The sequence below is a fragment of the Phoenix dactylifera genome, chromosome 2 (genome assembly GCF_051530095.1).
Source record: "Phoenix dactylifera cultivar Ajwa chromosome 2, Ajwa_hap1_PhDact_Kaust_v1.1, whole genome shotgun sequence".
Lineage (NCBI taxonomy): Eukaryota > Viridiplantae > Streptophyta > Magnoliopsida > Arecales > Arecaceae > Phoenix > Phoenix dactylifera.
The window spans coordinates 16,468,402-16,491,908 of record NC_143191.1 but is presented as its reverse complement, the minus strand read 5'-3'; the positions used below and the strand labels follow the sequence as shown (position 1 = coordinate 16,491,908).

The 23,507-nt window shown below is 38.5% G+C and overlaps 1 protein-coding gene across 2 annotated transcripts in view; it reads left to right on the top strand.

Moving 5' to 3' along the window:
- Nucleotides 1–6,360: 6,360 nt before the first annotated feature.
- LOC103719251 (PQ-loop repeat family protein / transmembrane family protein) overlaps nt 6,361–23,507 on the top strand; it is a 51,018-nt gene continuing 33,871 nt past the window's right edge. For both annotated transcript variants that reach the window (XM_088715500.2, XM_017845746.5), the window contains exons 1-5: nt 6,361–6,691; nt 7,589–7,857; nt 20,866–20,908; nt 22,147–22,173; nt 22,263–22,361. In XM_088715500.2, the coding sequence (XP_088571626.2) occupies nt 7,619–7,857; nt 20,866–20,908; nt 22,147–22,173; nt 22,263–22,361 (408 nt within the window). In that variant the 5' untranslated portion in view covers nt 6,361–6,691; nt 7,589–7,618. The remainder of the gene's footprint in view (nt 6,692–7,588; nt 7,858–20,865; nt 20,909–22,146; nt 22,174–22,262; nt 22,362–23,507) is intronic.

Sequence of the window (23,507 nt, the reverse complement as noted above, 5' to 3'; positions counted from 1 at the left end):
ATGGTCCATCCCACCTAGAGCGAAGTTTACCCGGGAAGAGTCGCAACTTGGAATTGAACAGCCAAACCTTTTGACCAGGTTCGAAGGACTTACGGTTAATATTTTTATCATGAAAAGCCTTAGTCCTTGCTTTATAAATTTTAGCATTTTCACAAGCCTCATTACGTAATTCTTCAAGTTCACTTAGTTGGAGTTTTCGGTGAGGACCAGTTACTGCCATGTCTAAGTTAAATTTTTTTATAGCCCAGAAAGCTCTATGTTCAAGTTCTATCGGTAAGTGACAAGCTTTACCAAAAACTAATCGGTAGGGGGACATGCCAATAGGAGTTTTGTAGGCGGTACGGTAAGCCCAGAGTGCATCATTTATCCTTTGAGACCAATCTTTCCTATCGGGACGTACCGTTTTCTCTAAGATGTGTTTTAACTCTCTATTGGACACCTCGACTTGTCCACTCGTTTGGGGATGGTATGGGGTAGCAACTTTGTGGGTGACGTTATATTTGCGAACCAAAGCCTCGAAAGATCGGTTGCAAAAATGAGATCCCCCATCACTGATAATGGCTCGGGGTGTACCAAAACGACAAAAGATGTTTTCATGTAAAAATTTAATCACAACCTTGTGGTCATTAGTTTTAGTGGCGACAGCTTCTACCCATTTTGAAACATAATCAACCCCTACCAGAATATATTCGAAACCAAAGGATGGTGGAAAAGGGCCCATGAAGTCAATACCCCAGACATCAAAGATTTCTACAATTAAAATAGGATTGAGAGGCATCATATCTCTACGAGAGATGGTACCCATCCGTTGGCACCGTTCACAAGTTTGGCAAAAGTTATGGGCATCTTTGAAAAGTGTGGGCCAATAAAATCCACTTTGTAAAACTTTTGCTGCAGTTTTTCTACCCCCATATTCATCTTGATTTTCATCAAAAAAAAAAGTTAAAAATAATAATAAAAAAAAAGTTAAAAAAATAATAAAAAATTATCTTTTTTAAAAAAATAAAAAAATAAAAATATTTTTTTAAAAAAATGTATTTATTTTCATAAAATAATAATAAAAAAAATTATTAAAAAAAAGTTTTTTTAAAAAAAAACCTAATTTATATACATTTATGCGAGAATGATAAACACACAAGGTATATAAAATTTAAAAGCCCAATGACTAGTGGAAAGTAATACAAATTTAAGTTCTTTTTATTAAGTCTCTCTTAGGGAGTTGTAAGCTAATTAATACTTTGGAATTTCACTACACACTGGCCGACCCTTCTAAGGTCTAGGCTCGACATTATGTTGATAGTATAGTAGCAACCTTGGACCCTGATGAATCATACTTATCTAATCCAATTAAAAAAAAAAAATCAATAAAAATGGATTTAGTCAGGAACATCGAAAAGGGCTACCTATTGTCAAAGGTCAAGTGGGCTTGTGATGAGGACTCCGAGCATAAGTCCGTAGGGGAGTCTTGATGCCCGACACCTTATGCCAACTGGTGTGAGAGTTGTCGACTGATTGCTCGTTACACGGAGAAATCGCCACAAGAGTAAAAGTGCACAATTTATATATCTTTCTTAAAAAAAAGAAAAAGAAAAAAAAGAAAAAAAATGCTGTATTGACCGAAAAGACAATAGTGTGAAAGCCGTCGTTGTAAAAATTCGAGTAAACTGGAATATTACAGATAAAGCCCGTGAGGTACTAAAGTAAACATCCACAACTCTCGAAATCCTGCAGATAAGATGATTTTGAATCAGTGACCAATCCTTGGAAACTACTGGTATTAGCAATATTTTGGAGATCCGAACTCTTAGCTTGGGTACGGTCCAGATTTCACCGAGCACTCCAGTATAAATAAGTCTTACAACTCCCTAAAAGGAAACTTAATGACTTTAACTTAGATTGCATACTAACCTAGAATTTGGGCTGACTTAGTAAATAAAACCGTGTGTGCTTTGAAATTCTTATCATTTATGTATCTTAGATAATAATAATAATAATAAAAGAGAGTTTTTGAAAATCTTAGCTAGTATGCATTTGGAATTCGATTTTCACTTCATAGATCAATCGATCTAATAAAAAAATAAATAAATAATAAAAAAATAAAAAATAAAAAAAATAATAATAAATAATAATAAAAAAATGATTTATTGAAGTTTGTGGGTATCTTCACTGAAAACTCTCACGAGACTATAACTCGTCCACTAGGGTAACCTAGGGGTTTAAAGCCATGTTGCATATGGTAAATGCAATCGCGATGCCTGCGAAAGTGAGTTAGAGTTGTTCTTTTCTAATTTTATTTTGCTCGAGGACTAGCAAAACATAGGTTTGGGGGTGTGATAAGTGCTGATTAATCTATAATTTAATATTCTTTTTCCAGCACTTATCAATGTTCTTAAACGGATAACTACTTGTTTTACCATGAAATTGAATAAACAATGAAATAAATTTAAATTATGGTAAGAGGTAAATAATACTTTTCTTAAAACAGACTCTGAATTTGTCTCTCTTTTGGTTGAGATCTTTCATAAAAACATATAAGGAGGAGATTGTGTTGACCCGAATTATTAACCTGATGGAGTTGCAATCAAGCTAAGGGTATAATTCAATGGGCTTTGGTCCTGGTTAGATTGAAAGTTATAATTATATGGAAAAATATTTGATTAACCCTTTTATTAAGTCACGGTCTGATCTGGTTGAGTTCAATTTGAAGCGGTATAGTAAGAATTAAATGTCATTGGGCTCGAGAACAAATTCAAGCAAATCAACAATCATGACCCACCTCAAACCCAAAGTCAATTCCCAACCAATGCCTTGCGTACCTTCATATAAAATTTATAATTTTAAAACAAAAAAAAATAATAATAAATAATATTAATAAAATAATAAAATAAATAAAAATAATTTCGGGAAGAATTACTGGAAACACTGTTCATATGAACAGTATCCCGTGAAAACACTGTTCACATGAACAGTGTTTTTACAAATATATATATATTTATGTATATATATAAATCAAATAATAAATAAATTAATAAAGAATATCCGCTGTTTATCTTCTTCTTCTTCCCGATATCCCACTGTTTATCTTCTTTCCCCTCCCCGTTACCTATCCTTTCCAGCTTCCTCCCGCTGCCAAACCTTCCCGTGATCTCGCCTCGCTCACAACAACCCGATCCCCCATCATCCGCGTGCCAAATCCAAGAGGGAGATCAGCCGGGCACCTTCCGCATCCAGCCATGGCGTCGTCCTCATTCCTGGATGCTCCGCCGGCGATCACTCCTCCGCTGCAATCAACGAGCCGCTCCAACCGTCGGGAATCAAATGCTCCGCATCAGCCCGTTCCAGCACGAGTTCCACGGGGTGCAGCCAGCGACCGGATCCCCCGCCTCTCCTTCCGATCGTAACGCTTCCAATTCATCATTCGCACAGACACCTGCAACATCTTTCCGTCCGGATTCATCCCTAGCACCAAGCCGTGATCGGCTCCCAACCGCCGGAAACCCAGCTCGGCATTCATCTACAGCTCAGTCCTCGGCTTCTCCGAGATCCAGATACTCCGAATCAGCACCTCCCATCGATCCCGCGGCCACTCATCTTCTTCCCTCCTCCTCCCGTCGATCCAGCGGCCGGCTTCATTTCCGGCCATTACAATCAAACGCTCCACGGATCCCTCCCAAGATCCAACCACGCCATTGACACCATTCATCCACTATAAAAGGAGGCCATCGTTCGGTGGCAAAGGGGGCTTGGGGGAGGAGAAAACAGGGGAGAACCCTTGTTTCGGTGAAGAAAAGGAAGAAGAAACCGAGCGGGAGAGATAAAAAAATAAAAAAAAGAGAGAAAGGAGGGGGGGGGGGGGGAAGAGAAGAGTTTTGGATATTTTGGGAATAATGGGAGGTGATCAATTTCATTTGAAGATGGGAGGTCGTCCGGAAGCCATGCTCGGCTAAACATCTAGTCTAGGGCTGGATGAAGCCCTAGCAATGTATCAGGGTAATTGTAGTTCTTGTTTTTTATTATTTTGGAGCTTGTTTAAATTCTTATTTCCAATAAAATATTTCTTCATGATATTTAAATTTTGAGCATGCTAGTTATTAATCATGTTTGCTAAAGTAGTCTAAGATGATCCATGCCTAGGAAGATGAAGCGTGCTGCATCCTAGATTAGCATACTTAGGTAGACACTTCATGCTACACCGAAGATGGATCTTCCTAACACTCTTTATGCTTTCATTTTAAAAGGCTTGCAGCCAAAATTGCATGCCTCTCCAAAAGATAAAAATTAAGAACACAATCCTTGATGCAATGCTATGTGGTGGATTCCAAACTCTTGATCTATTTACTTTGATAAAAATTTCAATTCGTACTCATAGATTAATTTAGTTAAATCAAGTTAGCAAATTCTTCTTTTTGATTTATTATTAAAGAAAAATAACTAGTCTCCAATCCCTGTGGACCGACACCCGTAATCACTATCCTACAGGATACGTGCTATTGCGTGATTTATTTTCAAAATTGAAAGAACCGATCCATTTATTATTATTATTTTTTTTTTGTTTTAAAATTATAAATTTTATATGAAGGCATACAAGGCATTGGTTGGGAATTGACTTTGGGTTTGAGGTGGGTCATGATTGTTGATTTGCTTGAATTTGTTCTCGAGCCCAATGACATTTAATTCTTACTATACCGCTTCAGATTGAACTCAACCAGATCAGACCGTGACTTAATAAAAGGGTTAATCAAATATTTTTCCATATAATTATAACTTTCAATCTAACCAGGACCAAAGCCCATTGAATTATACCCTTAGCTTGATTGCAACTCTATCAGGTTAATAATTCGGGTCAACACAATCTCCTCCTTATATATTTTTATGAAAGATCTCAACCAGAAGAGAGACAAATTCAGAGTCTGTTTTAAGAAAAGTATTATTTACCTCTTACTATAATTTAAATTTATTTCATTGTTTATTCAATTTCATGGTAAAACAAGTAGTTATCCGTTTAAGAACATTGATAAATGCTGGAAAAAGAATATTAAATTATAGATTAATCAGCACTTATCAAACTAATAACACAATAAAAAAGATTTTAATACAAAATGCTAAGTAATCTAACATCAAATATGATTGAATGCATGTGGAAACCCTGGAGAGACCACAAGAAAATTAGATCATCAACTTAGCAGGGACTTTCTTGCTATTTGTCTACTTGATTTTAACAGATCAGCAATGAAGCTTTGTGCTTGAATGCTGCAATGTGGATTTCAATTATTCAATATATATCAACTGTAAAAATGAAGGAAATATTTATGCAAATTTATTTTCCTTACATTAGAGGAAATATTTCTATACAATTAAAATGGTAAGGAATAGAAACCCTCGGACCCGCATTATTTCTTCAATGAGACGGCATTCTCCGACTATGAGTTTGACACCATCTATCTAACATAACTATGACATAAAGTAGTAAATAAAACAAAAAATTAAAAAAATAACACAAAAGCAAATATATTGACATTCCCTCTATATGCCCAAAATTAAAGAAGAGTTTACTTTGGAGATGAATCCTCAAACTACTATGATGCATGTTTACAATATTCTCTGATTTTTTTTTACTATCTAGTTATTCTCAATTTTTCTTTTAGGTTAGTAGTTTTCGCAAGTATTCTTGCTGAATAGCTAATCTATAACTATGTAATTATCCATGATTTCCCTCATCAATTTTATAATTTATTTATGAAGGACTCGTTAAAGACATCTTTATGAGATACAACTTTTTGATGCTATTTCTTGTTACAAATGAGGTTATCTTTGCTATGTTTTACCAGCCTTACATATTTTTGTTTTCATGAATATTTGAATGATTTTAAAATCTTCTTGTTTTCTTCATCTTTACATATTTTTAACCATTTGAAACATTCCTGAAATTATTTGGTGACTTTTGGACTTGTCTATGAAATCTGATTTTACTTTTAGCTAAATTATTCTCAAATTTATTTTCATTTAATTAAAGGAATTCTAAAACAACCATTCCCAAACTACAAAAATGCAATATTGCACCATTACCATATCGGTAATGCATCATCTAGGAAAGTTGGAGTACCATATGGTAGATTTTGATACACCATGGAAAAAATGTAAATGAGAGTTTCTTTCCATTTATAACCAACATTGCCATTGGAGAAAGGCTAGAATCATGACTAGGATCACAACCTAAAAAATACCTTAACAAGAATGCTAAAAATAATTGTAACATAAAATAGTGAAAAGGATTCAATAAAAAAAAAAGAGCAAAGAAAAGAGAAGCCAAAGCTGGAGCAAAAAGGATATAGCGATCACTTTCCCTATGTGCTCCAAAATAGCTTAGGCGAAAAAGCTAAAATATTCCTCGCCCTTGCGGCGCGCGGACTCCGTTCAGGGCCTCCACGTGCCACGTGGCGGTCCCAGATTCCGTCACGTGCCCCCAGCGCAAGCGGCGGATGCGAATCCTTCCAAGATACCCGCCAACATCCAGCTCCAAATCTTAATCCCCCCACCACCCGACCGGAAGGATATCTTTTCTGGCTCTTCTCATCTCCATGAGTCTCTCCTTCTTTAATCCCTTCTTTCCGGAAAAACTAGGAAAACCCTAGAAATCTCCGAGGCTTTCTTTGATCTGTTCTCTGGGGCCTGTTAAGTGATCTGAAATCGGGTATTGTTTCTGCTTTTTCTGATTTTTAATCCGAAATTTCATTCTACCATGTCAATGTTTTGGAGCTTCTTGTGGGTTTGCTTCTTGGCATGGCCATTAATTTGGATTTCGAGAATATTCGCTAGGGATTGAGATTGGAATTTTCGAGAGTATTCTGTAGAGACTTTATAGCCGTCACCGTTAAACTTGAATACTTTGGATGGTTTTTGATTAAAGCAATAAGTTTCTCAGGTATTGTTGCTTGGTTTCTTCGGCGATTTTTAGCTTAGTTACTAGGGAAGAACGGATTGGAAGCATACCAAAGTATAGCGAGAGATGTAACTTTCGAACTTTGTTTCTGTTTCTGTTGGTTTTAGATTTGTAGGAATCGCAGAATTTATTGAGTCTTTTTGAGAAAATTTTGTAGTTTTATTGAAGCTTTTGGTGTTGTCTATCTGCATACACTGAATATTCATATTGCCCAAGGCAGTATTTCAGTTCTTATAGAACTAGGATTTCCTGAACTTACTGTTGCAACATTATTGATGCCTTTTGGATTTTGATGCGTCATTAATTATGCCTATGTTCTTATCGAGACATGTAATTCACTGCTATAATCTGATAGTTTAATTTGGAGTCTTCTTCCTTACAACATAATGGTATTCTTCTACTTCATCTGATCACTTTGTGTGGTTTATAACTTCTGTGACCAACTATAACATTTCTAAGGTCTTGAAAGCACATTATGAAGATTACCATGTTGACATTACTGCAATCTTCTATCCTGTGTAGTTGAGTCTTTCTCATAAATGCAACATATAATTTTAGGTGTTACAATGCTTCTACCTGTTTATATATATAGTTTGCATCTATGTAAACATACATGAAAATGATTCTTCTCCTGAATTTGATTTTCAGGTTGGAATAGGTGAAAGGTGATTGTATGTCATGTCTCTTCTTAGTGAAACTCTCCCCCATGCTTGCTCGTTAAACCAGCATTGCTGGCAGTGGGCTCGAATCTACTTGAACTACTGTCTGTGTAGTGCAAAGGATGGCATGTCTTTAGCTCTTGGACTGGTCAGTGTTGTCAGTTGGGGTGTTGCTGAGGTTCCTCAAATCATCACAAATTACAAAGAGAAATCCATGGAAGGCCTTTCAATTGCTTTTCTGATGACATGGATTATCGGGTAATGGATATATTTGACACACTGATATCATAACTCCTTTTCAATTTTGTTCATTTTGAGGTTGCTTTTTTCATTCCTTACTGAAATGTGGTTAGTGACTTCCTTCTCACGTTCCTCAAAAACAAGAAAGATATAATTATTTTTGGTTCATAAAGTTACACATAATGTTTACTATTGCATGTAAGATCTTTTCTATAGTTGAACAATTTTTAGCTAGAGCTGCAACTAAGCTGGGCATGGGTAGAGCAAGTTTTGTCTACAGCTGCTTGTTCATGCTCAGGCATGGCATAGCTTGTTTGCGCCAAGGTGTATCAAGTCCATGGCTATCTGGGATGCAATTTTTGATCACATGCTTAGCATGCCTTGGCCAATCTGTCGCCTCTGACTTTTAGCTCTGATAATTGTAAGGTGGGGGCAAGAGCAGTAATGGGGGAAGAAATATGGAAACATCTGCTTACTACATGTTAGGTGTTTCAAATAATGGAAACATCTACAGTCTACCTGTGTTTACAAATATACAAAACAATATATTGGTTTCAGATTATGGACTCACTTCTGAATGTCATATTGTTATATCTTTGAGCATTTAACTAATCATTGCAGATTAAATTATGAGTCCTTAGTCCTAAGGATCCCTCAACTCATTATGGAGTCAATATAATGTCTTTGGGGTCATGAGATGAGTTCTGCTTTTTCATTGGCTCTAGAGAAAACTAAGGAATTTTATTTCTATTGCATAGAGGATCATTTTTTTGTATGAATAGAAATGAACCTTTTTGGAAGCTGATATGCTTCTGTATGGTGAAACCGAAAATGATTGTAATTTAAGAGGACAAGTGTGTCAACCATTTGGGTACACCTATCTTGCTGAGTTGTTTTTGCCTGAGATTGATACGCTGATGTGAAATTTGTTACATATCAAGAAGCAGTCTGTGATGTTGATGTGGTAAAATGAATTGTGGTCTTGGCATTGGATACTGATATGATAAGAAGGAAATGTGTGTTGACTCTTATTTATGGAATAAAATTTGTAAGGACTAAATAGATTTCAAGAGGAAACAGTGAGCTGGTGAGGATGCAAAGGCTTCAATGCTGTACTTGTTGCAAAAGGTTATTCTCGAACCAAAGTTATCGATTATGAAGAAACCTTCTTACCACTATTCTCTTGATTATAGTTGTAGAATACACTATTTTGCAATTGGATGTACAAACATTTCTCCTTGACTAGTTGTTGAATGAAGACAAAGTACGTGCCAAGATGCTGTTTTATTTCTTTAAGGAGTGAGCATTCTATATCTAAGTAGAATGGGCCTATTTACAGACTAAGAAAGCTTGTTGAATCTAGAATTAAAGACTTATAGAAACTTGGTTGTACCAAAAATTATCGAAAACATTTTTCTGTTTCATGCCCTATATTGTGATGTTATTTGAATAATAGTTAGTTAAACTAGAGGCTTTATCATCTATAAATTCTTAGTTGTCTCACCAATTATCTGTAAAGGGTTTCAGTGATTTTTTTTTTTCCATTCCCAACTTGAAGTTGCTTAGAAATGTAAGATGAAAATTATTGGCTTAGGTTAGGTTTCATACATAGTTAGGTTTTGACCAGTTATGCTATTGGTATTTGCAAAAGAACATGACCCTTCAAATATGGGGATTCACTAGTTCAGTGTGATTGGTCTTGAGATTCAATAGGATATCCATCACATGCAAAAGGTGTGATATGCTTCTAGAGTGGGTAGCTTATAGTATGGTTTGTGTTTCTTCAGTGATATCGAATAAATTTGGAATTGTATGCTATGTCGTATCCTTGGCTAGATGTCCAATGTTGTTGGTATTGCTTCATGATATCAAATTTAAAAATCCTCAAAAAGAGCTTGTTAGGAGGCTTTGTACCATATCTTTAAGCGGATTAAAAGTACTAAGGTTTATGTGCTTGTCTTTGTAGATGGTGATTTTAAGACCGTTGTGTTTGCTATGCTAATTTGTAGTCTGATCCGGATGATAGAGATTAAAACATTTTCATCTGAATGGAGAAGCTGTATCATGGTGTAGAATGAACAAAAAGTGCTTTGATGATTTGACTTCTGAGGTAAAACATATCATTGCAATTAAAGCAAGTAAAGGGGTCTACTTGGCTAAAGAGTTAGTAGTCAATCTAGAAGTGGTACCCCATATGGAAAAGCCCATGATGAATCATAAGAAGGCCATAAGAAGAGTGAAGCTCTAGCATATTTTGTAGAGTGAAGGCCATAAGAAGATGAATCATGAAAAATGAACATACCACATTGTTGGAACAATAATTGTTGACAAGGACATCAAGGTGTCCATGATTGCTTTTGTTGATGAAATTATGGATTCATTAGGTAAACTTCTCTTGGGGAAGTTTATTTTACAATTACTGATAGCATGGGTCTAAAGCATGAACCTAAGTGGCTCTTAAGAGTAATTGGAGAAAATGAAATCCAAAACATTTACATAACTATTTTTTATTCATTATTATGGATTTTTATTGTGCCAGTTTAGAACATGACAAGTCCTCTGTTTTAAAAGAACCATGTGGTTAGCATATTGGCCAGTGTATGAGAGGATTGGGTCTAGTTATCCAACACTACCATGTTGGAGTGCAAGGATTAAGGACTCGGTTGGTCCCAACCTATATTGGTAGTCTTGAATCAGATTAGTCACCGATTGTCCTAATAAACACCCAAGATTTTGATGCCCTTATGAGGGGGCTGTCTTAATTGGTACTAGTTACTACCAAGTGGTACCAAGCAAAACTTGATTGACACCAACTAGTCCTTGTCAATACTAGCTAAGACATGGTCGAAAGCAAGATTTGTCGATCTGGTATCGGGGCTTGTACTGTTGGCGACCGATTCAATACAGAAGGGTCTGTACTGTGTCGTTTCGAGGCATACTGAAATAGGGAGGGTGGGAGAGGGAGGAGAGAAAGGAAGAGAGAGAGAGGGAGGGGGAGGAAGATGGAGGGAGAGAGGAAGGGGGGAGAGAGGGAGGATTCTTACCAATGAGGCCTTTACAGCATCGAAAAAGCAGAGGAAGAAGGGGGTGCTAGCCACTAGTGGCAGAGACCGTTGGGGGATCAGGTGGGGAGGAGGCCTACTCGACATGGCCTTGGGGGAAGTACTAGGTGAGGGAATCGATTGCAGGGAGCTTGGTGGTGGGCCGGTGCAAGCATGCCAGACTTAGGGATCTACTGTTGGCAACTAGGAGGAAGCATTGATTGCCATTATGGTTAGGATTTCTAGAGCTCGAGATCTTGGCCAGAAGACGTCGAGGGTTAGGATTTCGATCGCTCTCTCTGTCTCCTCTCTTCTCTTGCTCGCTTCAATCGCTTGCTTTGGGAAGAGAGAGAGTGAAGGAGAGAGTCTCGAAGGCTCTCGAATTGTCGAACTGCAGGGGAAGGGGGGAGGGTGAGAGAGTGAAGGAGATAGTCTTGAAGGATGTCAAATTGTTGAATTGTGAGAGGGGTTATGATGCCCAAACCAAAACAAGATGCTGAATATTTCCAACTTGGCATCTATTTGGTTTGGTATGGGCCGAATCGCCCATTTCGGATCGGTTCGGCGATCACTAGTCAAAAGGCTTTTGGTTCCCTTTTTTTGCTATTTGGTTTCCTTTGAAGCATATATCCTTTCTAAATTAAGGTAATGTCCTCTTCCACCTCTTTTTTGTCAATAAAAGAGGTCAAAATTCAAAACATCAAGGAATATCATGCCTATTTTTTCAGGTGACATAAGCCAAGGTCAGCTGAACCATCTTGAATTGCTAGGTTCAAGGCCTATTGGCTTGAACAGATTAGTTACTGTGATGGTTTGGTGGTTTGGCTTGGTAAAAGGTCCAAACCAGGCCAAACTGAGAAGAACTGCTTGGTTTTGCTCGTTTCGGAGCGGTTTTGTGAAGTAAAGCTTATGCATTAATTTTCAGCAACATATCATTGAATTATGTGATATGAACGTCGGCGGAACCGGTACTGGGCCCAAACCGACATAGCAGAATAGACGAGGAAGAGAGAGAATGAGAGAGGAAAAGAGAGAGAGCGGGGGAGGGAGGGAGGAAGAGGGAGAGGAAGGAAGAGAGGCCGGCCGGGGCCGGTTGGCGGAGGCCGAGGAGCCTCCGCGTGGAGGAGGTGGAGGCCGGAGAGATGCGGAGGCAGGGCTGCACCTCTAGTCCCCTGTTTTGTTCAAAACAGGGGTCCGGAGGGGGCTCCTTTTATTTTTGTGTTTTTTAAGTTGAAGTTGGCAAACTCATTGCCGACTTCACTTAATTTTTTTAAAGGGATCGGAAGTGGAGCTCCACCTTCGTGTCTTTTGGCCTCTGCCTCCTTCGTGCGGAGGCTCTCTGGCCTCTGTCGGCTGGCCCCGACCGGCCTCTCTTCCTTCCTCTCCCTCTCCCTCTCCCTCCCTTCTCTACTCTCTCTCTCTCTCTCTCTCTCTTTTTCTTCTCCTTCTCCCCCTCCGGTGACGGCATATCAGTTTCAATTTCCGAACCGTCTTGGTTAGCCGTCGGTTTTGCTCAGAATGCCCCTAACCGGGCAGTTTGAGATGGTTTTGCAGACCTTGTGTGATACAATAGTTTATTGACAACAATGCAGGTTTTTGATCAATATCCCAGATATATAAAACGATAAATTAATTTTGTGAATTTTGTACAAAGTTCGTTGCCTAGGTAGTTTCCTGATCGCCTAGGCTATTTGACAACTATGATTTGCCTAAACTAGTGGCCTCTTGTCCTAGCATGGATTACATATCAATAGGTTTGTATCATATCAATCAGGGTAGATTTTTTTTTTATTATTTTTATTTTTGACGTCTAATGATGTTTTATGAAAATTTGAGTGATTTAGACATTAATTTGATGTTTTTGAGGTGTTTTGATGTTCTTTAATGTTTTGTTTCTTTTCTTTGTATATTTTGTTTATAAAATGACAATAATTTCAATGGTAAATGCAATTAAAGTACATAAGTCATTATATTCATAAAGCAAATCAATAAAATACAGAATATAAAATTAATTTAAAACTTAAATATATACCAACATTTAAAATCGCATGGAATGGCGATGTCTCTCGTAGATGTAGGGGTCTTCATATGCAAGGGGCTCAACCTAAATCTCTATCCAGATGGGCCCCCCGATCTTATAAGCTTGTTGGACTGTCATAAGGTATGTAGTCTATATAGTCTCTGTACGTGCTGTGGATGATGGTGTCACTCTAGGAGTCATTTGCTCAATACTGTGGCTATGGAGCGACCCATCCGAATATGCCTGCAACAAATTCCGACCTATAAGACAATGCTCTAGGCTTTGTAGGATAGTAGCCACAAGAGGATGGTGTGTCTAAAGCACCATATCCATAAAGGAAGTAGCTGGTTTATGGGTAATAGGATCTCATATAGGATTCTGAACCTGATATATCGAGGGATCCTACCCTATATGCTATGTCATCTACAGTGGCCTCATATCCACTACGACCTCAAGAACCCCATCTTCCGTATGCAATTATATCATTATGTCTCTCGATCGTGCATCGTGGTCCCTATCTTATGTTGTGTGAGTGAATAGGGACTCTCCGGTGAATCAAAGACCACCCTAGGGCATTCATAGCCCTAAACATACTTTTGATTTTATAGTGATTTTTTGACTTTTATTTTATTTTTTTAATTTTTAAATCCAAAAAATATTTTTAGCTTAAAAATTACAGATTGAATGAAAAGTCTTGGTATCATCATGTAGATCTTTCCTAAATCTACAACATATCATGAAATGAGACCAAAATATGAAAGTTTGACATATCCTAACCCTATTTTTCTAATTTATGGCTAATTTTTGGCTTCCAAGTAAAAAAATTTTAGAAATGAAGAGAGGAGAGTGACATTACCTACTTTCAGCAAAAATTCAGGCTGATATCCGTGAAATGGGCTAGATCTTGCAGATTTCAATTTCTTTTATAAAATGGTCTTTGGAGGGGGTTGGAAGTTGCTGAGAGCTCATGGGGTGGGGGGCTCTTAGCGCCCCCAATTATTGGATCTGAGAGGGGGTCGGTACACATCGGTACTGTACCAAATTGCTCAATTTAGTGCGGCTTAGGTCTATTTCCAAGCCAAGGAGGGGAACCATCCCGATTCTCTCTCAGTTCAATCACAGTTTAATAGGCCAAAACATTGCCTTTAAATCTAACCGTAATATTGACCCACCTTAAACCACTTATATTTCTCATATGTTGATGTTTCTGTGATATAGGCTCAGGCTTCTTTAGCAAGTGCTCATGAAGCCTCAAGATAGCATTCAAAACAACATTAAAATGCTGACTTACTGTCTCACCTGATCTACAAAAGTACAATTGTATAACTTTGTTTTTTGAGTGTTGGCCTAGGGTGCAAAGGAATATTACACCCATCTTCTTCACATCAACATTTCTATTCTCCTCAATTTGCCAACCACTTTAAGCATTTCACAGCTTCTAAAATGCCCTTCATTGTAAGTTGATCAATACAAACTTGATCACTCTCTATTATCATAAGCCTAAGATTGGCAATTTATTCATCACCTTCTTATCAAGTGTTCTATCAAAAACATGCACCATCTCCCTAGGAATCCTAACATTCATGCATGCCAAGGTTTCAAGAATCATGGCCAGCATTGATATTATCATCAACATCATCTCAGTGTATATCACGAAAATGCTAATTGCCATCTTCTTCTTTCTGGACAAGTAAACGAGCCATAACTGCCATAAGCAAGCAACAAGCAATCATATTACAAAAATTAAATAAATCATCTGCATGAATCTATTTAGAAGTCTCTAAACAATATCATATATGAATTTGTATTAATTCTTACCAAAAAGAAAACACAGCAGAAATATAAAAATAACATAGAATAGAATTCACTGATAAAAATAACATAGTATATAATTCAATAGCATGCTTAGGGTCCTCAAAGAACTTCCAAAACATCAACTCTATTACAAAATATCCTACTGAAGTCATTGAACAACACATCATATGGATAATGTAAAAAGCTATGTCAAATCAAAACTGATAAACATGCCTTAAGTTGTTCATCATACTAACTCGGTATTTTACATTCACCTCTAAAAGAATTAATCTATAATTTTTTGAAAATAATTAAGATAGCAACACTTGATGCACACTTGATGCACAACATAGTCCATTTAGAACTCAAATATGAACTATTTTTATCATATATACTCTTGAGTCTTGACTCAATACTAGTTTCTATCAAATGCAATTGAAAGAGAAAATGAAATAGAAAAACTACTAAAATTTGATACTCAATTTAACTCAAATATCAGTTTTTCTATCAAATGGATCAAAACCAACCAAAAAACAAAAATCAATTTAGACACCAACAATACGGAACAAAGAAATAGGCAAACCACTAATTAGAAAATCAAAAGGATAAAATTCATTGCAGCCGTCTACATCAAACCCATTAGTAGTAGTAGTAATCCCTCACAATTGAACCCAGTAATAAAGAATAAGGTTAGAAGTCTGCTTGCACGGGCAACATTCACAATCAAAGGAAAAATAGTTAACTCAACAAGCTGAGCATTCATATTTATTTCAGAAAGAAACATTAAAAAAAAATGATGTTTATTGCAATTGATACACTATGAGAATCAAGGTATGCCATACGGTACTGGTAGGCGTACCGATCACTTACCGGATTGGTACGGTCTTGGTTCGGACCGGTTTGAATTGGTACTGACAGAGCTAAGCGTGCGCGCAAAAAGCCGCGTGCGCGGAAAAAAGCCGTGTGTGCACCCCACATTAAACGCCACAAAGTGGCATTAAACGCCACTTTGTGGCATTACATCTCCCGCGTGGGCGCGTTGCCCTGCCCGCAGGCGTGGTTTCCAGCTTGCAGACACTGTTACTAGCACGAAAAATCGTGTGCGGGCATCCTATCTCGCGTGCGGGCCGGTGCGAACCGGTCGGTTCTAGCCCTTATAGGGCGGGACCGTTTTCCACAGCTGAACCATACTGGTTGGCGCCGGTACCGGTACGATACGTGCTGAATCGGCTGGTATGGGCCGGTTCAGCAGACCATAGTGAGAATATCACTTGGTTACCTAATGTTGCCTTAAAGCCCATCGATAACAGCAATGCCAACGTTATGTGTTGAACCCAACCTTCACAGCAAAGGGTCAAAGCAAAAATGAGAAATTTGGCCAAAAATATGAAAATCAATCAATGAAAAGGTTTAGTTGTGTCTGGGTCAGCGGAACCGGTACCGGGCACCATATTGATTCTTCGGCGGCACGAGTCAGTACGGGCCCACGCTGTGCCATGCATGCTTGTATCGATAGAGGAGAGGGCGATGCAGACTATGGGAGAGAGGAAAAGAGAGAGAGAGAAGGGGGAGAGAGGGAGGGAGAGAGGAGGCTGGTGCCTGAGCGGGAGGTGAGGTGAGGTCGTGGCCGGTTCTTCTGTTTCAAACGATTTGTCAACTTCACTTAAAAATCATGATTTTTTTAAGTGGTCAGACCTCTGTTTCATTCGAAACAAGAAAACCGGCCGCGACCTCGCCTCCCGCCTAGGCGCCGGCCTCCGCCACCCTCCACCGGCTTCCCTCTCTCTTCCTCTTCCGCTCACTCGCTTTTCCTCTTTTTCTTTCTCCTTCTCCGCCTCCAACAATAGTTTTGTTTTTGTTGCTGGAACCATACCAGTGAGCTGCTGGTATGGCTTGGAATAACCGGAACCCCCTGGTTCAAGGCAGTTCCGCCGATCCTGGTTGGTTCGAATATTGTGTAAATTCACCTTGATTTGGCCAAAATCAACTGATTTTAGCCGGTGATGGAGAGGCGTTGTGATGGGTGGTGCTAGGTTTAGAGAGATCATGTGAGGAGTGAGAGCAAATGAGGGCTACGCTTTTAGGTTTCATCTCTGATGACTAAGGACAGTTTTAGAAAACAACAATTTTTGCTCAATTCTAAGCTCGTGGGAAAGTGCATTTCCTATGTCCGGCATGGGTTGCTATTTCCTGTACGGAGGTGGGAAGCTCATTCCCATGGGAAGGCTACTTTCCTATATTTCTCATTTGAAACCTCCAACTAAACATAAGCCACTTTGTCATTTTCTCATTGACCACACTTCCCCACTCATCTTTTCATGAAACAAATGAGTCCATAGTGATACAATTTAAATATCCATCATCCATATTTGTTCTTAATTTCTTATTATAGTATTGATACAGATCATTTTTAACTGCTTTCATATTTTCTTTTAAATAAAGTTGAATATCACAGAAAAATTGAGGATGCTCATGTCAAAACAATACATTTAAGAATTTTTAAGGAGATGAAGGTTCATCACATGGAATGCGAAACCGAGCAGAATCGGTCAGTTTCGCCCGTTCCGAGTCATACCGGTGGCTCACCGGTATGGTTTGCCATTGAAAATGGCTCGTTGTCGGAGCCGGAGAAGGAGAAGAGAAAGAGAGAGAGAAAGCGGGGAAGGGAGGGAGAACGGGCAACAGCAGAGGCCGCTTTGGGGGGAGGGCGGCGGAGGATGCGTTTGCGGCTTAACAATTTGGGATTGTTTCAGTAAAGTCGGCAAATCGCTTGCCAATTTCACTTAAAAATTTTCAATGTAAAAAATTTCGAAATTTTTAAGTGAAGTCGGCAAGTGATTTGCCGACTTTACTTAAAAAACCCCAAATTTTTTAGCCGCGGCCTCCGCTGCCCCCCTCGCGGCCTCCGTCGGCTTCTGCTGCCGCTTCTTCTCCCTCCCTCCCCCGCTAGCTCTCTTTTTCTCTTCTCCTTCTCCAGCTCCGGCGGTTTCCATTCTCAGTACGGGCCCGATACGGCCTATACCGACTCGTTCCGCCAGATAAACAGTACAGTGCCTGGTACTGGTTCCTCCAACCCTGGTTCATCATGACCACAAATCCTTTCAACAAAATGCCCTTCAAAGAAATTTATGAACCTTGAGCAAATTAGACCCCTTCAGTTAATAGCAATCAAAGAGGCAAACTAAATAAATTTATGCTCATCGTAGAAACATTTATTAATTGGTGCTGGGTATTGATAGTGGCTTTGTGGATGTGTCTTGATCAAGCTAGTAATTAAGATAAATATTTTTTTATATTGGAAACAATTTCAGACCTCTAGATGTTCCATCCTTTAATAGGTGGGTTTCCTTTTTAACTCATATCATTGCTCAATTATAAAGTTATAACAATACGGTCTAATAAAGAATGAAGCCTCCAATATTATTAATAACTGAATATAATTTTTCCATGAGAATCAAGAGAGGGCTGATTTCATGCACAACTAACAATAAAAAGATCACATAGCTACTAAGAAAAATCCTAAGAAGTTTGGAAAAGTTAGTGTGGATGGAGGAGGGAGATTTGGTGAGGGTTGCAACCAATGGATAGGGTCTAGGGATTAAGGCTGGTGGAGGTAGTGCTTGATTGCAGAGTTCAGGATAATAGCATTGATTTTAAAAACTAGGGTTGTTTCAGCAACCTTCTTGCGGACGGTCTTGTATTTTTGTTAGTGCAAAGTTGAATCCATGAGACAAGACATTGATAGAGTTAAGGTTGAAGGACTAGTTTAGCCACTTAGAGTTGATTGTTGCTCCATTGGGTTTTGTTGGAACTTCAAGTAGTTTAACCCTTTCTTTGACCCAAGGTTCGCTGGACCGACCGTACCGGCGTACCGATGAGCACCGGCACCGGTACGGTCCGGTTTGGAACCGGCTTGGAACCGGTACCAAACCGGAGCCGCGCGCGCGCGGACATCAAAAAAAAAAAAAAAAACAGCGCGTCCGCGGACGCGTCAAATGTTAATGCCACTGCGGCATTAAATGTTAGTGCCCCGTGCGGGGAACCGCGAGCGGGCGCGATTCCCTGCTGGGGAATCGCGCGCGGGCGTGCGTTCTCCGCTCGCGCGTCCGCGTGCGATTCCCAAAAAAAAAATCACCGCGTCCGCGTGGACGCGTTAAATGCCACAGAGTGGCTTTAAATGCCACTCTGTGGCATTAAGAGGCCCACGCGGGCTCCAGCCGCGTGGGCGCTCTTCCCCGCGCGCGGGGCGCGCTGCCCCACGCGCGGGCGCTCTTCCCCGCGCGCCCGCGCGCAGGGAAAATGTGTTTGGACCGCCGCGAACCGGCCCGGTTCGCGCCGGTACAAGAGCTCCCACGTACGCCGGTTCGCACCGGTACCGGCCCGGTTCGCATCGGTACCGTCGCGAACCGGCCCGGTTCGCAACGGTACAAGTAGGGAACCAATCGATTTCGACCCAGTTTGGGTCGGAACCGTTTTTATACGCTGTACGGTACCGGTGCCCGTCGGCACCGGTTCGGTAATAAAAATCAAAATCATATTTAGATGCAGAAGGGTGCAAGTACTACCGTGCAACTTTAGATAATGATAACCGGATATATATATATATATATCCATTTCCAGGTCAGGTGTAGATATGTATGTCCTTGTGTATTTAAAAATAGATACAGAAACAATTTAGGGCATATAATCCAACCCAGTCTCAGCCCTGGCTCCTCATTAACAGCCCCTATTTGGGCTAGCTCTACTTGGTCACTTTTGCCGTATACCGGGAGTGCCCAAGAACAGGTTGGGGATAACTTTACCAGGTTTACTAGGATAGTCTGGCTACCATATAATCTTCAGGCTTTTGGCTCTAACTCTTCTGCCCCCTGCTTGAGAAAGTTGGAGGGAGATCTATAGCAAGAGTTGGAGATTCTCAGCACTGCTTTAAGTTGTAAAAAAATTTGATGTTTCTGTCATGGTCATTTGTTGGATCTAAATTGACAGTTACTTTCTGCATTGATAGGTTATGCATATTTGCAATTAAACCTTATTTTTCCTTCCAACATTGAATGACTTAGTAAAGTATTAAAAAAATCAATTATACACACTGTTCACTGAGAACTACTCTTCCAAAATGCCTATAAACAAAATTTCAAATGTTTCAGATTCTTCTTACCCATGCATCAAGTACAGAAGGGATGATTGCCCTGTCCAGTAGAGTTATGAATGAACGCTATTGGCAGCTGATGGAGACATTTCCTTGGCTCCCTTGAACTTCAGGAAGGGTTGAGCTTAGCAGAGGGTTCAAGAATAGGGTAGGGTCATGAACAGGTTCTCGGTACATCAGAAATGATTTGTCTAGATCCATTATAAGAAAGTATTTAAAGTTTGAGCCATTTGAATTTTGGTCCATAAAAGGGTTGAAAGTACTGGTACTACTGCCCATGCTGGTGATTAATCACCTGATTATGATATATTAGCATACCAACATACTGATACCATGTTAGTATGGATGGGTTCCGAGGAGTGTACCGCTACTCTGCTACTGCTACATTTTTTCATTTTTTTTAATCCTTAATCGACACGAGAAAGTTTTTGAGGTTGATAAATCCTTATCTCACCTGATCAAATGGAACATCAAACTTGACCTGGCCTAGCTTTCTTTTTATGGATCAGCCTAATAACCTCATGTACTGGTCCAGCTGCTTCTAATCCTTACATGGTTGAGTTGCGACAACACCGCATGCTGGAGGCAAACTTCCCTCCTTTTCTTCACCTCTTTCCTAACAACTAAAGAAATCATTCTTCGTTTGCAAGATATTTACTTCTTTTTGTTATTCTAAAAGGCTTTATCAAGAAATATGCCTTAATCTTTCTACATTTTTTAAAAAAAAAACATTTTGGGTTAAACAGAAATGATTTTGCAACATAATGGTTCTATGCTAATGCCTATTTACATGTGCTAAAGCTGAAAGGTCTTCAATTTTTCTCTGCCTGCATTTAGAGTTATTGGAAGCTCTGACTGCATTTAAGTTTAAATAGTGCACAAATGTGCATTGAAGTAGCTGCAATCTTATCCTTAATGAAAAGATTTTTTTCCTTTAGGTAATTTCATTATATATTTCATGATGTTTTCTTTGTTGTTACATTTTGTGATATCTTCTGCTGTTTTTTTTCATACATCTGCAGAGATCTATTTAATCTTATCGGTTGTCTGCTGGAGCCCACTACTGTAAGTTTCATTTTCATCTTCATATTAATGTTTTGCTGCCAAATTTTTGGGAGTAGATTTCCTGTATCATTTTTTATACAACATATTATGATTGGCTGTTTGTGTAATTATATCCTCAATAAGTTGATTACTGCTTCTTTATCCTTTTGCAATGTGAATTCAGTAAAGAATTTCACATATTTCTACCGCTTAGTAAGTATAATAGCGCTGGAGTCCTTTTCATATGATATGTATTGTATACACATGCAGTTGATAGAGAGATGTCTACATTAAGGCTATATGCCTTTTCCGAGGCCACAATCTTGCTTTCGATTCTCATATCGCCTTCTGTACAACCTCAATCTTTGAGCTATAACAATATTATTGTTTCTTTGTGTTCATGCTTGTAATGCCTCCCACATCCGTTCCAATTCAGGCATCTTGGGCTGGTACTTGTCTGACCAGTCAATATTCTTGTCATCAAAGCATGCATTTGCGCATCTATTCATACACACGCATGTACATGCATGTGCAGGCACGTATTTGCTTCAGTGAGCTTGCTAAAACATATGCTTTTAGCGATATCACTGATCTGGTCACAGTATATCCGCATTAACTGCTTGCTTTCACATAGAGCCAGCTGTTGGAAAGATGCCAAGCTTGTAAACAATTTCTATTTCAACTGTTGTTAGCTTATATTATGGTTCCTTACCTGCATTTCCGCAAACCTAACACACATGATAAGCAATATGATTATTCATGTCTTTGGAGTTTGGATGCTCAGACATCCTACAAGATGATGGCAGATCAGAGAACCAACTCCTCAGGGTTAAAATAGTTCACAGCGCTGGTGATATTGTAGATTTAGATAGGTAAAATTGTGATTTCTATTTTGATAGAGAATCCAGTTAAAAGGTGTTTCACATGTCCCAAATTTTGAATTATGGATACAAATTTCTGGTTTTTGACCTGTCTTTCCTATTCTGCTTACAATCTTTCTCTGTTCTCAACATCTTCATCTGCCTTCAAAAGCTATGTTTCGTTCGAGCCTTGAGGTTAGATTCTGACATATGTTATCTTTGTACTCAATACCAGATAATCCATACAGCCTCTTTATTATAATCAATTTGATTTGCCAAATATATGGGCAGCTCTTGCACCCCATCATATTCCATTTTAATAAGAGACACCATTCCATGTTGTAGATGGATCATACATACATGTTTAATTTACTGACTTTGCTTATTTAATTTTTGCAGCTGCCAACACAATTTTACATGGCGTTGGTGAGAATTACAACTTAAAAGTCATTCATTAGTATGTGACATAGATTTTTCAAGTCTTAGTGAAACACTCTGCATCTGTTGACTTGCAGTTATACACGACTACTACTGTGATTCTGACAGCACAGACTGTATATTATGGTCACATCTATCATCGCCTGAAAGCTAACAAAGACAGAGTATGTCATAAGGTAAATTTATTGTGAGCTTGTTGCTAATGCATGGAAATGATGCAGTCAAACTTCCCTTTTATTATCTTCATCCCCTTTATAAGCCAAATTAGCATCCACTTGCAAAGCGATGCTCTGGCAATCAACTTATTAATTCACATTTGGATTTTTCTTATCTTAATTGCTTTTCAATCTGGCAATTCCGTAGAAATAAATAGAAATCACCATATGGCACAGTTGGCTCCGCATATCCCAATATCTCATATATCTCATTTGGGTTGAGGAAAGTTTGTTTTCCTTTTATTGTTTTTCTTGCTCAGGTGGATGACCTGTCTGCTTAATTTCTCTGCATGAAAGTTTTTGTGTGAAGACATTTTTCATTTTGCTGTATTATCAGCAGTTTACTGCATGAGCATGATACTTTTATGTGGTCTTGTCACTGTCTATCTTGAAAGACCTGATTCAGATTGTATTCAACGTAATTGTTTTTGTCAGCTCAATGCTTTTTTAGGGCCATATCACATTATGTTGTTTTATCATTAACAGCGCAGTGCTTAGTATCTTGTTAAAATTACATCATGTTGTCTAAGCTTGTCGGTCAAGAAAATTCTTATGACATACTTAACTCATGCAATATTCTTAAAATGCATTAAGCTATAACAGTTTCCTTCCACTGCAAAAATAAAAAAAGGAATATATCTGGTATGATCTGTATGAAACAGAGATCTACTATTTGAATAGAATTGTATTTGTTAATGGTTTTTCTTGATATAAGTTCTGTAACATGCCATGCCAAGACATGGTTGGCAACAGATACACCATTTCTTTGTAATTATTTATCAATCTAGCTCTATCACTACATAGCATGGTGTATTAATTGATATGTCAAGCATAGCAATTCTTTTCATTTTGGCTGATAGTTGTTAGAGCTAATAGAGCTTTCTTGTGCTGAGATTTGTTGGCCTAGATAATGTTATTTTGATATTATTTTTTAATATTTAATATGGTATAGAAGGTATATTTTCACTGGTTTTATTATGATGAAAGAATTACATGAGTGAGTGGTTTGATGTTGTGGGCTTTGCCTGAAAGGATTAAGTAATTGATTCAATAATTTAATGCATGTGTCATTATCAAGCAATACAAAATAGTCATATAATAGAAAAA